Genomic DNA, 16,891 nt, shown 5'->3' with positions numbered 1-16,891 from the left:
AGCTGGGGTGCAGGGGCGGTGGGGCAGCTGCCGTATCACCAATAGAACCAGCCGCCCCAGAGGCAGGCAGTCTGGGCATTTCTGCTTTTCTGGAACCAACCTCAAATCAATGAGGCTTGTCCGGCAAGGTTGGGGGCAGGGGAGGCAAAGGCCAGGTCTTAAACAGAGAAGGTTTTCGTTTTATATTTCCCTGGCCACATATGGATTTGCTTTCCGACCTGGTTTTCCTAGCCAGATTAACCCTTGTTCACACATGATGTGAACCTTGGGAATCTTGAAATCATGTCTTCCCCTGGAGAACCATATAAGTTATTACAACTATTAAAAATGCGCCATAAAGGGTTATGTATGGTGGTTAGGAACTTAAGGGGGGGCAGGAGGGAGGACCCAGTCTAGGAAAATCAAGAACCTCCCTGAGGAAGCAATAGAGGAAATGGACGGTGGTTTCTAGAACTTTCCTGGCACATGCTCATCGAGGAGCCTGAACAGATGACTGGGATGCACTTCAGGGACCGCTGGTGTGGGAGATGCAGAAGCAACAGGCCCCTTCACCCCACAGAGGGTCTGGACCCGCCATGCTTTTTGCCTACCTTTCACGTACTTTAGAACAGGAGTCCCCAACCTCCAGGCCTCAGACCGGTACCTCCTGTCAGATCAGCAGCAGCATGAGATTAGAAACCAAGTGCACAATAAATGCAATGTGCTTAAATCATCCCCAAACCATGCCCCTCCATGCCCCTGGTCTATGGAAAAACTGTCTTCCACAAAATTGGTCACAGGTGCCAGGAAGGTTGGGGACTACAGCTCTGGAGCATCTGTGAATTCATTTCTCATTCGTGGCCACCCTGAGTTAAACTTAATTTTACCTGTTAAACATGATGTATTAAGAGAGAAAGAATAGTTCCTGAGCATATATCCAGAGAAAACTCTAATGCAAAAAGATACATGGACCCCAGTGTTTAGAGAAGCACTGTTTACAACAGCCAGGACATGGAAGCAGCCTAAGTGTCCACTGACAGATGAACGGATAGAGAAGATGTGGCACATATATGTGATGGAATATTACTCAGCCGTAAAAAAGAAGGAAATAATGCCATTTGCAGCAATGTGAATGGACCTAGAGATGATCATACTAAGTGAAGCAAATCAGAAAGACATGATATCACTTATATAGGGAATCTAAAAAATGATGCAAATGAACTTATTTACAAAACAGAAACAGACTCACACATACAGAAAACAAACTGACAGTTACCAAACAGGAAAGGGGAGGGGGATAAATTAGGAGTGTTGTGCTAGCAGATAAAAACCACTGTTTATAAAACAGATAACAACAAGGTACTCCTATATAGCACAGGGAACTATATTCAGCTTTTTTAAAAAGAGGACAATAAAGGACAACATGGTATATTTTGCCCCAAACCCAAATTCTCCTAGAGCTGAACCCATACAAACTATCTTAATGGACAAAACCCAAATGAAACACCATTTCTCACAGGGAGTGAAAAGTACTCTTTGGGGGCATCTGTAAAACCATCTTTGGGACACCAGACACCTAACACCCTAAACTAAAGCCGTCAGACTAACTCTTCCCAACCACAGCCAGTCCAGGGAATCAATTTCAACACACATATGTAATAGGAAAAATAATTGAGTCTTACCCTAGAATGCCAACTACTCAGCCACTTCTACAATCAGCTTGTCACCCACCCAATGTTTTCCTTTACTGTCACTTTAAATAGGATTGCTCTTTATAATCAGAAAGAAAAAAGAAAAAAGTTTTCCATGCACAGAATTCTAAGCACTAGATTAGTAGGGCTCATCTCAATTTGTTTAGTCTGTACATTTTTAGTCTCATTACACAATTTAGGAAAAGAGGGTCTAAACTCAAGAGATTTCTTCACATTCGTGTTTGTCCAGACAGAGGAAGAGAAATTCTCAAGGAGCAAACGTGGGGGAGAAACAGTAGATTTCGACACACACAGCCCCCTGGAGAACATCTCTGCCCCCAGATATGACCTCTAACGTAGACAAGGTTGTTACTTTAGGCTGGGGGGACTCTCTGTGGTTCTAGAAGGCACTTTATCCAAAGTTGTCTCCATGGTTGATACACACGTCATCCGGGAGAGCATGGGTGGGACGGCACAGGATGGAAATTTGGAAAAGGGAGAGGCCGCCAGCATTTGGTTCTGCACACTCTCTGCTACCACGTCTGAGCCAGTCCTCCTGAGGTGGAGCAGGGGATAAAAGACCCTGCCAGGGCCTGGGCTCCACATGCCCCGCCTTTCCTCTGCTATTTGGGGAAACAGGGTTCTCATGGCCAAGATCTGAAGCCACAGCCAGGCTGGGCTCCTCCACCTGGCACCATCACCCGCTCCCCGCTTTGGCCCCAGGGTGGGGTAAGGGGAGGACCACCTGTGACCTCAGGCCTGGCAGAGGGTCTCAGGATTCCTGAGAGCCCCTGAGGGGCGTTGAGCCGCTAGTGAAATTTAAAGGAAGAGGAAGGGTGTGGTTTCCCTTCCGTCTGGCTGTTAAGAATTTTACCACTTTTGGCATAGAAGTCTGCGAGGCAGGCCTGTGCTGGGGCAGATGGGACCAAAAGGAAGGGACAACAAAAGCGAGGCAGCCGGTAAAACCTCACCCTGGAGGAGTGGCCTGCGAGAGGCGTACAGGGTGAGAAGACATTAAGCCAAGGAGCTGAGAGCCTTCAAGTCCAAGTTGGAATCGCCGAGGGCCCAGTACTGAGGCTCAGTTGTTCCCAAACTTGTCTTCATGTTAAAATCCCCTGGGGAACCTTCCGAAATGTCTACAGCCTATGGTCCATCCCCCAAGATTGGAGCTAAGTTACTCCGGGATTCAGCCTAGGCTTCGGAAGTTTGCAAAGATCTCTAGGTGATTCTAGGGGCTTCCCTGGTGGCTCAGATGGAAAGAATCCACGATGCAGGAGACACAGGTTTGATCCCTGGGCCAGGAAGATCCCCTGGAAAAGGAAATGGCAACCCACTCCAATATTCTTGCCTGGAAAATCCCATGGACAGAGGAGCCTGGTGGGCTACAGTCCAAGGGGTCGCAAAGAATCAGACACAACTGAGCAACTAACACTTTCATTTCATTACTAGGTGATTGTAATATGCACTCAGGTTTGGGAACCACTGATGTGGCCCCTACTCAGAGTGTGGCCCCCACACTAGCAGCACTGGCCTCCACTGGGAGGTTGGGAATGGAATATCAGGCTCATTCCAGATCTGCTGGACAAGAATCTGCACACTGGCCAGATCTCAGGGGATCTTTCTGCTAATCAGAGAGTCGGGTAACTTGAGAAGCGCTGGTACACACACACACAGACACAAAGCCAAATATCTTACTTGAGTACAATTTTGTGGCACATGCCTTTCCTCCTTCCTGGCATTGACTGCACTTGTAATTGTATCAGTATATTTAGGTGAGTTACTACAGAAGTCACTATAAGTGACTCTATAAGTCATTCTATCACTAAGCCGTGTCCAACTTTTGGGGACCCCCATGGGCTGCAGCACACCAGGCTTCCCTGGCCTTCACTATCACCCAGAGTTTGCTCAAACTCATGTCCACTGAGTCAGTGATGCATCCAGCCATCTCACCCTCTTTTGTCCCCTTGTCCTTCTGTCCTCAGTCTCTCCCAGCATCAGGGTCTTTTCCAATGAGTAGCCAAAGTATTGGAGCTTCAGCTCATGTATGTGAATTATTACAGAAGTCAGTGTAGGGGCCCCAGAAAACCTAGAGACAGTTTCTTGCCTGTACTGTATGGGTTAAGTTGAAATGTGAACTTGGGTCACAGCATAAGCACCAGCTCCCTGGCCTGGTCCTATCCATTTGTCCTGTAGTCATTTCAGGCTCCCAGGACAGGGCAGATAAACTGGGGGAACCAGCGCCCAGTGCTTCACTCACACAGGCACTGCCCATGGTTCTGATCCACTTTCTCCTCTGGCCACCACCTCTCCCACTGAAACCTGTCTGATGCCCTGAGCATGTACATTTTATTTTGCAGAACAAGGTTGGCTGGTAGAAATCCTGGGACCAGGGCGATCATGACCTTTTCCTATTGCCCCCCACCCCTACCCCTTCCAGGACATCCCACCCCTACAGAAATGCTGTCCACCTCTTTGGACCCAAGTCGTCTGAGGCCCTGAGTCAAGGCTAGACTCGTGGGAGGTTGTCTGGGGTCTGGAGACACCTGGTGTTGTTGGAAGCCACAGGATCTGAATCCAAAGACATGAGTGTGAATCATGTTCTGAGTGGTGTATTCTATCAGTTCTGGGAGTTTGTTTTGCTCATGAGCCAAATGCTAAATCTTGACATCTTAGGCTGGTTGTGAAAACCAAGTGAGAGAAGGGGTGTGAATACACTTTGTAACCTGTAAAGTGCTGTATCTGTGGTGGAAAGTGCCACAGAACATGAGAGCATAGCCAAGAAGTAAGACCTGGCTGGTTTCGTGTCCACGCTCCGCCACTTACTGACTGTTGGATTTTGAAGGGGAGGTGAAACCTCTCTTAGCCTGTTTCCTCACCTGAAAACAAGGTTACTAAAAGTGCCTCCTCTGGGTTCATCACCTCCTCTCCTGGGACCCCGGGGGAAAGGGATGTTTTCAAGTAACAAAGCACGTTGACCAGTAATGTTTTCTAACAACACAGGTATGCTTATAGAGCTTACCGTAAAAGACAAGTCAGAGGAGTTGCTTTGGAATAGAATTTAGTATCAGTTCAGAACATCCCTGCTCAAAGAGCAAACCCACAGATAGTCAGGAGGGCATGTGATGGTGTTAAGACATAGTTTTCAAAAAGGTAAGGTCAGCATTCTTGTGCGACTATATAACAAAACGTAGCAAAGATTATATTCAATTCATGATATAATGAAGGGACCAGTAAGATATTCAGAGCAGTCCAAAAAGCATTTGAGGAGCTAGGGGTTCATAAGCAATTTACTGTTAGGACAAGATTGAATAGATATAGAACTAGTTGATATCCTACATGACAATGAACCATAACCTTTGGGGCTGTCTTTTTCAAAATGACAAAAACTATCTGCATGGGTGTCCCTACTGGACAAAAATCTACAAGTTAACATGGAACTTCACCAAGTGTAAGAGGAGAACAGAGGAAATTTCCCTAGATCCTCACAGGGATGGGATGGAGTGGCGAACAGTGTCATGATGCCACCATGCGACCTTGAAGGGTGTGCCACCCCCCTTTCTGCCTTACATCCAAGTTTTGGATATTTTTTTCCAACAATTTTGGTAAATACTTATTTTACTTCACTTACATGATGCTTATAATAGCCCTGTTGGGGCAAAAGGGTCAGGGAAAACCCGTTTCCAGAGGAGAAAACTGAGTTAGTTCCACAAGGAGAGAGAGAAGCTGGGCTAGCAGGAGAATCCTGCTTCCTGATTCTGAGTCTGGCACTCGCCCCTAAACTCCATCTCACACTTGGCCTCCTCAGCTCCCCCTCACCTCAGCCCCTCATCACTCTCAGTGGCATTTGTCTCTTTTCAGACTTCCCTTGGGCTTCACTGAAGGTAAACGAGAGAGGGAGGGAGGCACCTGCTGACTCCCACCCTTTACATCCCAGCGGGTTCCTGGTCTCATCCCAGTCCTTTTAAGTCCCCGACACAATTCAGAGGCACAGCATCAGGTGAACCACATCCTGCTATCCTGAGCCAAAGAAAATTGTCCAGACACTTTATCCTCCCCTCAGGAAAAAGGACAGAAAGGAGGCCGCATTCCAGGAACCCATTTTTTTAAGTGGTGGCTCCTTTCAAGTTCTCTTCTCAGCTGAGTCACTTTGCCATCTTTCATCTGCAACTGCCTCCACATCAGAGAAACCTACTGTTTACAAAGCAGAATGTCTCATTTGAAACACTTGTTCTGGTTGATGTTTTTCCCCCACATCAACAAACAGGAGAGTGTTGGGGGAGAGCTGGATCTGTCTGGCTCCTGGCTGGATGGCATGCCTGCCCTGGACAAATGACTGCTGCTTGTGTTAAACAGGCAGCCAGGAAACTGGCAGTGAGTGTGGTCCAATGGCCCAAATCAGTTTCTTCCTTGCAAGGCCATTTATTTTTCTCACCCACGGACTTCTGTTGCTATGGAAACCATTTCACTAGCAGGATGGAGACGCAGGCCAACCCTGCTTCCTGCACCGTCAGAGAGGCAACATTTATAATCATGAAACAAAGGACGGAGTAAGAAAGCGTATGAGGTGGGGGCTTCCCTGGCGGTCCAGTGGTTAAGACTCCACACTTCCAGTACCAGGGGTTAAGACTCCACACTTCTGATACCAGGGGTGTAGGTTCGATTCCTGGTTGGGGAACTGAGATGCCACATGCTACACAGCGAGGCCAAAAAAAAAAAAAAAAGGCAACTATACTCCAATAAAAATTAATTTTAGAAAAAGAAACTATATGAAGTGTGCAGTTAAAAAAGTAGTTCCTCTGATGTTTCCAAGAACATCAGAAGCTGGGTAAAAAAAATTTTTGAGAATGTCTGATTCAGAGTACATTTATATGAGGTGTACTGCCAACAGCAAACATTCAGAGTATAATAAGTGCATGCCAAGCCCTTGCAGTGCGCAGCCCATTTAACCCTCTCAGTGACTCCACGCACCTGGGTGGTTCTTGTCCCCACGACACAAAGAAACAGACTCCGCACTGCAGTCACTGGCCCAAGTCCAGCAGAAGAAAGGGACAGAACTGGGATCAAAACCCAGCCCTCTGACCCCGAAGCCTGGACCTCCTGACTTGAAACAGCTGCCTTCTCTCCAACTCTCTTCATGTCTCTGTCGTAGCCTCACTCTTCAAAGGCGCTGGACATCACTGTCCATCCAGCGTTTGCCATTTTTGTTTGATCATGTCACCCTTTCAGCCTCCAGCCATAAGCCCCTCTGTAACATCCCACACAATGAGGGTTCCACAGAACAGGATACGGGCCACTCCGATCCAGGCCAGTTTTCTCATCTCACGGAGGACTAACGTGGGCTGGGCAGGGAATAAGTTGCCTCTAGCTGCACAGCTAATAAATGTCAGAGTTGGCACCGGAGGGCCAGCCCCTCGCCCTGCCGGCCAGAACCCAGCTGCACTGAGCTGCCTTAAACCACTGTTTCTAAACCAGACCCTGAGTCGGCAGTTAGCTCTCCTGGTCAAGCACTAGGACTAATCCCCTTGTAGGATGGCTGTGAAATCAGCCAGAATAACAACAGTGCTCAAGCGGGTAGGGTAATTCACCAGAGAGGAAACGCTCCCACAGAGCTCTCCTGTTTCAGGCTCTGTTGCCTCGGGGGTCAATCTGAAACCGTCTGACGATGAAGCCTGATTCATAAAATGTTCACCTCCACCCAAAACTTTGAATTACTTAAATATTAAGTGTAAGGGGACCATTGTATTTCAACTAGTAGAATCCAACGGGTCAGAAATGAGAGGCAAGGTTTTCTATGCCAACAGCTTTAGGGAGCAAAGTTCCACCCATGAATCAAAGTTCCCTGGCTCAGATAATGAGATGGCAGTGAGCATCGTCTTGGTTTTCCATTTTAACATGAATATAACACCAAATAGACACAGACATGAGCATGCAACCCTCCAAATACATGCCACATGACTCTTATTCCCCAAGTTGTGAAGGTGTATTAGAGAGAACAGCATAGCGTGTGAAGACATGGTGTGTTCAAGTCACCAAGCAGGTGGCATGGAGCTGGGTATTATCATGAGAAGAACTGGTGGGGGAGGCGAGAAATAATGTGAAGAGTAACTGTTTCTTTCCATGTTCATCTTTGAATTCTGACTCTAGCAATGATGGTAGCCTCACAACTTGTCTTTTTCCCACTTACAAGCAGAGAGGGTAGAGGCATCATGCCCCACAGAGCATGCTCAGACTGTGACACCCTACCATCCAGACTTTTTGTACCTTTCTGCCCCTTCACACCTCCTCCTTCTGCCAGGAATTCTCTTCGCCTTTCTCCTGCCTGCAAACATTGCACAACCCCAATGCTGAGCCACCTCCTCCAAGAAGCCTCCCTGGATTTCCCACTCAGGTTAACCTTCCTCTGTGCTCCTAAAGTCTACGTGCAAAATAATAGCAGCTACCATCTGTAGTGCCTAAGGTGACTGGGCACATCACATGCATTATCTCTGTACCCACTTGACAGGTAAGGAAACGCAGCTGCTAAATCATAAAGCTGAGTTTGAAATCCAGGTTTCTCGGGCTCCAAAGTCCTTGTGTTTCTACCACACAATAGACTGCTGCCCTTGCCTCAAACTTACCCCTTCCAGGAAGTGTGTGTTTCTTCACCTCCCACTAGACTGTGTGTTCCTCCAGGGCACCCCAAGTCTCACAGTGTATCCCTGTGCCTGGCACATAGCAGATGCTAAATAAATGCTTAAATGAATCAGCAGTTTGTGGAGAAGCTTATCCCTTTATCTTACTGGTTGATGGAGCAATGCTTCTATAAAATCCTAGTACACGTGGTACCCACCCCCAAGTCAGCCCCCATCCCCAGCAGAGAATCAAGTCAGTTTCTCAGCTGGCAGATCCATTTGCTAACCCACTGCTTCTCCAAGTTTTATGTCCTATGAACCTCCTGGAAATTTCCTTCAAATACAGATTCTGATTCAAAAGGACTGAGACTCTCAGAGGTGGGGCATTTCCTGCAAGCTTCTGGTGATGCAGCTGGTTTGAAGATCCCATTTTGGAGTCTAAATGCATCAGCCAACAGCAGTCAATGCACTTTGGTTACCTTTGGCTGATGATGAACAATAAAACCTGTCTCCCGCTTTGTTCTCTTTCCAAAGGATGACCAGATTTCAAATGCTTCTGACTGTCCATGATTAAGCAAAATATTTAAGTTATGCTTTGAGCTATAAACATTTGGCAGCTTGAACATTTGTTTGTGCCTGTAGCTTTGGTTTAATCACACCCTATCAATAAATCACAAATAAATGAGAGAGAAGAAACACTCGCTGGAAGATTCCATTCCAGTGACAAGTGGATCATGGGAGTGGGTGAGGGTGGGAGAAAGAAGCCGATGAACCCCCAGTTCATTTTTATGGGAAGGGCTCCACCCTTCCACACCTGCCTACCCTGTGACCACTTTCCCGGCTGGTCTCCTCTGTTCCTGGTAAACAGTAAAGCCATGGCTTATTCATCTGGAGCCCTTTGAACCCCACACAATCGCTTTACCAGCATGCCAAGTCTTTAGAGGTCAAGCATCTCCGGTCCAAGACGTTTGGAAGGAAAACACCCTCTTTTCTGTCTCCTTTTCCAGATGTCGCTGGGCCAGCAGCAGTCAGCAAGAGGTGTGCCTTGTCTGAGATGCAAGGGGACGTGTTCGGGCTTCGAGCCACATTCATGGAGGTAACGGAGTTTGTCAGGAGACGCTCTGCCTGCCTTCATTTCTTGGCTGTCCTTTCTGGGAACCCTGGGACTGCTTAGGGTGCATGGGTTGTTGGCTGACTGGCTTGGGAGTGAACGCATTCTTGCTTGGCTTAATTCAGAAATGACAGAAAAGCCCTTGAGGAGCCAAGACGAAGAAGGAGTTCAGGCTTTATAAACCATTTCCAGGTGGAGGCAAGGATGCTTGGGGAAGTGGTGGGCAGTTGTTAGCTGCTGCCTGGTCCACGCTGGGTAGACCCATCTGTCCTGGGGTTTGGTGCATGGGCTTCATCCTCCCCTCCTGCACCATCAGCCCCCCAGGATTCTGATCTCAAAGTGCCCCGGGGACCTAAATAAAAGTCCCCGTGTTTGCAGCACTTGAATACCAGGACCTGGTATTCACATCCATGCGGGAGGGCGGTGAGATCTAGCTTGGATTTGGATTCACAGCATTGTTCTTCTTTTGGTTTTTTTTTTCCACTGAGGACTCAAAACAGGAGGTATTGCTGCCATTCTGCACAAGCCTCAGGCACTGTTCACATCAGCCTCTGTGTAGCCGGCACCCCCTGGAGGTGTGCAGGGCACAGCCCGAGGGGGCCGTCCTCCCAGCCCTGGGGGAGAGAGGCTAAACCCTGTAGGGCATGACAGCTCAAAAGGAGCTTTTGTCTCCACTGCCAGAGGGCGGCCTTGGGCACTCAGAGAGGGAACCCATCTCAGGAGGTGTTTGTCTCAGAGAAGTTGATTTCTACTGTGAGATGGCAGTAACAAAAATATACACTGAACTGAGCTAAATCTCTTCTACTTGAATGTTGAGATAACCCTGAGTAGGAGGTGTTAGTATGTCCATTTTACAGATCAGGAAACTGAGGGTGGGTAATAAGGGCTTGGCGACTATAGAGCAGACTTCAAACTCAGGTCTGTGAGGAAAGCCCCATGCCATGCTGCCAGCCATTCTGCACAGGGTCCTGACATCCAAGATTGTTCCCTGACTCTACTCCCAGACACTCCCCACTTCAGAGGAGCTCATATGGGCTTTCAGTTGCCAGGGACCATCAAGGTCATCCAATCCTGACTCCCATCCCCTGCACCAATTCCCCCCACAGCTAGGATGTCCTCTCCCCACACATGTTTTGGCCATGTGAGCTCTTTCTGGCCTTGAAGAGGGTCTGCCTGCCCATTGTCTCGCCCCACCGGTCCTGAGGCTGTCATCAGGGTGTCAGAGGACGAAGTTGGCTCCTCACCAGTTCTTCCTGAAGACCAGAGATGGGGCCTCCCTTTCAGAGTTCTTGGGCCCAGGGGATAGTGTTCCCTAAATGCACACAGAGTCAGTGCCGCAGTGTTTCCCTTCTCTCAAGGTGCACAGGCCCACGCTGCCTGTTGTTGGGCATCTGAGAATGGGTGTTTGGTATATTCTCTCTGGTTCCCTAGTTGTTTATAGCAGGAGGGCAGTTCTGGACACTGTTCTGCTCGGCTGGGGGCAGAAGCCTCTCAGCATCATTTCCATCCTGACATTTTCTCATCATCCTACCAGTTCCCAGAACATCCAGTGAATTTTAATTGAGAAATACAGACTTCAGCCTGTAGGTCCTGCCTATCCAGGGCACAAGCCACATGGCCTCGCATCACAACTATTTGACTTGGCCCTGGAGACAATCTGTCATGAATGAATGTCACTGTGTTCCAGTAAATCTTTATTGAGGGCCACTGAAATTCAACTTTCTCACCATGTTCCTGTGTCCCCAGATAATCACCTTCTTCCAAATCTTTTTCAACCGTATAAAAACTGTTCATAGGCCATATGGAAGGAGGTGATGGACTGGATTTGGCCAGTGGGCTATACTTTGCCAACCCCTGATGTAGACAAAGCCTGATTTTACAGGTAAGAAACTTGACAGGAGCCTGCGGTAGGCTAGTGTTCAGGCTGAGATTATATCCCGGTGTCATGCCTCTTCCACAATTCCAAGTTGCCTGTGACAGACTGAAGAAATGCCCACTGTGACACTGCTGAGGATCTCTCCAGATGCGTGTATGTCCTCTGCAATCTGGGTGCCTGGAAAGCAGGAATGGGACCAAGGTGGTGTCTTCCTCATCTATAAAGTCCCAGAAACGAGTCTGGCAACAAAAACAGCACAAATAAAGGAGAAATAATGTTGAAAGTGAAAGAGGAGAATGAAAAAGTTGGCTTAAAGCTCAATATTCAGAAAACTAAGATCATGGCATCTGGTCCCATCACTTCATGGCAAACAGATGGGGAAACAGTGGAAACAGTGTCAGATTTTACTCTCTTGGGCTCCAAAATCACTGCAGATGGTGATTGCAGCCATGAAATTAAAAGACTCTTACTCCTTGGAAGGAAAGTTATGACCAACCTAGACAACATATTAAAAAGCAGAGACATTACTTTGCCAACAAAGGTCCATCTAGTCAAGGCTATGGTTTTTCCAGTAGTCATGTATGGATGTGAGAGTTGGGCTGTGAAGAAAGCTGAGCGCTGAAGAATTGATGCTTTGAACCATGGTGTTGGAGAAGACTCTTGAGAGTCCCTTGGACTGCAAGGAGATCCAACCAGTCCATCCTAAAGGAGATCAGTCCTTGGTGTTCACTGGAAGGACTGATGCTGAAGCTGAAACTCCAATACTTTGGCCACCTCATGAGAAGAGTTGACTCATTGGAAAAGACCCTGATGCTGGGAGGGACTGGGGGCAGGAGGAGAAGGGGATGACAGAGGATGAGATGGTTGGATGGCATCACCAACTCGATGGACATGAATTTGGGTAAACTCCAGGAGTTGGTGATGGACAGGGAGGCCTGGCATGCTGCGGTTCATGGGGTCGCAGAGTCGGACATGACTGAGCGACTGAACTGAACTGAACTGAATGTTGACACAATCAAAGGACATCTCATATTTCTCAGCATTTTCCGTTTCAAAGTGCTCTGCATCCCAACACCTCTCATAGCATCCTAAGCATCTACGTGAACCAAAACTGCCAAAGGGCAGCTTCTTCCCCCAGATCCGAGTACAGAAGGTTTGTGGATGTCAGTGGACCCCATGGGACTCTGGGCTTCCTTTCCCTTCCTTCTCCTTCCTCCTCTCTCCACTTCTGGCTCTGCTGCTGCCTCAGCCCCATAAACCAAAAGTGCCCTCACCAGTCTCCTTAAAGAAGTAGTCTCCTCCATGCCTGGTCATAGAGAACACTATTGGTCATGAATGTGCATGTGTGCTCAGTCGCTCGTCATGTTAGAGTCTTTATGACCCCGTGGACTGCAGCCCACCAGGCTCCTCTGCTCATGGGATTTCCCAGGCAGGAATACTGGAGTGCGTTGCCATTTCCTTCTCCAGGGGATTTTCCTGACTCAGGTATCAAACCCACGTCTCCTGCATCACTTGCATTGGCAGGTGGATTCTTTACCACTGAGCCACCTGAGAATCCCATTGGTCATGAATAAAATGCTCCAGTTGCATAAAACAAGCAACCCCTTCTCATGAGAAGGAAAAGAAAAGCCTTCTTGTATTTGCTGCCTACCATCTTTAGGGTGCTAATTCATCTTTAGAGATAATTTCCCTGAAGTTATCTTTGAGCGTGTTGATTTTAAGATGTCCCAAATGACATGCAAAATGCCAAGCTGAATGAAGCACAAGCTGGAATCAAGATTTCCAGGAGAAATATCAATAACCTCAGATATGCAAATGACACCACTCTTATGGTAGAAAGTGAAGAAGAACTAAAGAGCCTCTTGATAAAAGTGAAAAAGGACAGTGAAAAAGCTGGCTTAAAACTCAACATTCAAAAAACTAGATCATGGCATCCGGTCCCATCACTTCATGGCAAATAGATGAGCAAACAATGGAAACAGTGACAGACTTTATTTTCATGGGCTCCAAAATCACTGCAGATGGTGACTGCAGTCATGAAATTAAAAGACACTGGCTCCTTGAAAGAAAAGCTATGACAAACCTAGACAGCATATTAAAAAGCAGAGACATTACTTTGCTAACAAAGAGCCGTATAGTCAAAGCTATGGATTTTTTCAGTATGGATGTGAGAGTTGGACCTTAAAGAAAGCTAAGCGCCAAAGATTTGTTGCTTTTGAACTGTGGTGTTGGAGAAGACCCTTGAGAGTCCATTGGACTGCAAGGAAATCCAACCAGTCCATCCTAAAGGAAATCAGTCCTGAATATTCATTGGAAGGACTGATGCTGAAGGCGAAACTCCAGTACTTTGGCCACCTGATGTGAAGAGTCAACTCACTGGAAAAGACCCTGATGCTGGGAAAGACTGAAGGCAGGAGGAGAAGAGGATGACAGAGGATGAGATGATTGGATGGCATCACTGACTCAATGGACACGAGTTTGAGCAAACTCCAGGAGTTGGTGATGGACAGGGAGGCCTGGCGTGCCGCAGTCCATGGGGTCACAAAGAGTGGGACACGACTGAGTGACTGAACTGAACTGACTGAAATGGCAGCCCGCTGAATGCAAGCTGGAAGCTTCTCCTCAAACAATGCTTAAAAGGCTGTCTTCTCCTGAACACCACACTGCACACCATGTGTTAAAAATAAGAAGCAAGCCTTGCACTGAAGAAATGTGTTTAACCTTATATAGCCCACTGTCCTCCAAACTCATCACCAATGAGCACTTTTCCACGTGAGACATCCTGACTTCCCCGGGGGAACTGGTCCAGGCAGCAGAACCACCCCAGAGTGTATGCAACTCTCATGGCCCAACCTGATTCTACCTTACGTTACAGTTTCCACCCGATCTGCTCTCTCTCTCCCATCCCCACTGCAGTCTCCTTGAAGGCTGCAGCGGGGCCTCCTTCTCTTCATATCAGGCTAGGATTTCTCCACCTCAGCACTGCCAACAATAGGGGCTGGATGGTTGTCTGCTGTGGAGGGGGCTGTCCTGTGTAAGACGTTTAGCAGTAACCCTGGCCTCTACCCAGACACCAGAGCACCCCACTGGGATGATCAAAAATGTCTCCATGGGTTAGTCGCTGAGTCATGTCCGACTCTTCCCACCCCATGGACTGTGGCCTGCCAGGCTTCTCTGTCCACGGGATTCTCCAGGGCAAGAATACTGGAGTAGGTTGCCATTTCCTTCTCCAGAATGTCTCCATGCTCAGCCATAAAAAAGAACAAAATAATGCCATCTGCAGTAACATGGATGCACCTAGAGAGCGTTGTACCAAATGAAGGGAACCAGACAAAGACAAATATCATATGATGTTGCTTATATGCGGAACCTAAAGAAGAAGGTACAAATGAACTTGTTTACAAAACAAAAATAGAGTCACGAATGTAGAAGACAAACTATGGTTCCCTGGGGATAAGGTTGGGGGAGGGACAAATTGGAATACTAGGACTGAGATATACACATTATGATATATAAAATAGACAGCTAATAAGAACCTGCTGTATAGCATAGGGAACTCTACTCAGTACTCTGTAATGGCCTGTATGGGAAAAGAATCTAAAAGGATCTTTAAAAAAAAAAAAAGAGTGGATATATGCCCATCCATATGTATAACTGATTCACTTTGCAGTACAGCACAAACACAACAGTGTAAATTAACTATACTCCAATAATTAAAAAAAAAAAACAAAAAAAACAAGTGTCTCCGGATATTTCCAAACGCCCCCTGGGGACGGTTCTGACCCTGGTTGCGAACCACTGATGTAGAGCATCAAGGTAAGCCTCCCATAGCCCCACAATCAAAATTTGTGCTAAACGATTAAATGCATCAATCTCCTGAGTTTCGAAGAGAAAAGGAGGCTTCCTCTGAGCAGGCCTGGCTGTGAAGCGCTCAGGCAACTGCCCTGACATCTCCCCGCTGAGGCCTGCCCCGTCCCACTGTAGGTCGTGAGGCAGCTCACTTGACCTTACAAACTCTACATTGCGTGTGTTCCAGCATCTGAGATGCAGCCTGCCTAAGGAGACCCAGCCAGGAAGGGAGGGGAGCGCTCTTCCTCTCACTCTGGGAACTCTGGATAGCTAAACCTTAACAGCATGACACAAAGCCGCCAACTGCTTTTGTTTTTAATTGTCAGAGGGAAGCATCGGGCTTTCAAGTCAGCCTATGAAGCCTCCCCAGGACGCTTTTTCGTCTTCCAGGCCCAAGACAAAGCCTTGCCAATGGATGTAAAACTCTCCAGCCTGAGGGGTTTAAGCTCATCCTCTTTCCCCCCCCAGTCCTGTCCACCAGTTTCTTGAAGAAAATTTCCAGCTGTATTTTAACTTCAGGATGAGTGCTAAAGTGTTTACAAATTGCTGAAGCTCTGAGACTCATGAATCTTGGGAGACAATTTCAATAATTCTTTACAGCAAGAATCAGCAGACTTTTTAAAATAAAGGGCCAGATAACAGATATTTTAGGCTCTGCAGGCCTCGTGATCTCTTTTGTAATTACTCACTAGCTGTTGCCACCCAAATGCGGCCACAGACCACAGTAAATGAATGGGCATGGCTGTGTTCCAATAAAACTTTATTTACAGAAGCAAGTTGTGGGCCAGGTTCAGCCCACAGGCTGTGAAGATCCCTGACCTAGAACGTCTCCAAGATGAACCAGCCTTTGCCACCCCAATGCGGTGGAAAATTTTCTCAAGAGAAAAATTCTGCTGTTCTTTTTACCAACAAAAGTCATACCAAATTCCCCAGAGACAGATTGATAGGAAGACACTGAGGTTCTGATTCCAAAGGCCTTTTGGTCTCCGGTTACCATTTGTCTGCTGCTAACCTTTTCAAGTTACTAAAGTTAAACTTTGAGCTTGCTTTCCAAAGCGTAGATGCTGCCAGTGGGAGACTCTGCCTCTCTTTTCTGGAGGTTGATCTCACTTGTCCCCATCCCACCCCTCAGGAAAATATGCAAGTCATGCAAATGCAGCCAAGAGGACCACTGCTTGAGCTCTGACCTGGAAGATGATCGGAAAATTGGCCGCTTGCTGATGGACTCCAAGTATTCCACGCTCACAGCCCGGGTGAAAGGTGGGGACGGCATCCGGATTTACAAGAGGAACCGGATGATCATGACCAACCCCATTGCCACAGGGAAAGATCCCACCTTTGACACCATCACCTACGAGTGGGCTCCCCCTGGAGTCACCCAGAAACTGGTAAGACAGCTTCCTGCAACCACATGGTTATTTCCCTTCTTTTGTAAATAGGAGTCATGCCATGGGTTCCTGAATGTCAAAGACAAGGGAACATAGGTGCAAGGTTATAAGAATGGTGTGAATAGCTATGGTTTCATAGCTGCTCCTACCTCTGGGATCTTGAAGTGAAAACTATCTGGGCCTCATTTTTCCTCATCCATGAAATGGGTAGAGGTGTTCATGTGAATTCCAGCTGCAGTACACAGTTGCTTATGGTTCCCTTTGGGCTCTCTGCTTCTGAATAGAGGATGCTTTATCCTTCAGAATTCTCAGAGTGCTTTTCTTCATCCACAAGTTGTTCATTTTCCCTCAAAGTGGCCTGGGATGTGCCTTTTGCAAGCCTGGGG

The 16,891-nt window shown here is 47.4% G+C and overlaps 1 protein-coding gene and 1 long non-coding RNA gene across 2 annotated transcripts in view; both read left to right on the top strand.

The window, feature by feature from the left end:
- Positions 1-16,891, top strand: part of LMCD1 (LIM and cysteine rich domains 1) — a 56,953-nt gene that overhangs the window by 18,879 nt on the left and 21,183 nt on the right. Inside the window, exons 2-3 of the mRNA XM_043886270.1 lie at positions 9,289-9,377; positions 16,250-16,505. Coding sequence (XP_043742205.1) covers positions 9,289-9,377; positions 16,250-16,505 — 345 coding nt within the window. The remainder of the gene's footprint in view (positions 1-9,288; positions 9,378-16,249; positions 16,506-16,891) is intronic.
- Positions 2,741-9,273, top strand: LOC122682929. Its single transcript, XR_006337570.1, has 3 exons — positions 2,741-2,754; positions 8,120-8,127; positions 8,178-9,273. It is a non-coding gene; the product is annotated as an uncharacterized LOC122682929 (long non-coding RNA).

Source organism: Cervus elaphus, chromosome 24, assembly GCF_910594005.1.
Source record: "Cervus elaphus chromosome 24, mCerEla1.1, whole genome shotgun sequence".
NCBI lineage: Eukaryota > Metazoa > Chordata > Mammalia > Artiodactyla > Cervidae > Cervus > Cervus elaphus.
The sequence above is the reverse complement of the archived record's forward strand: the minus strand, read 5'-3'. Positions and strand labels throughout refer to the sequence as shown.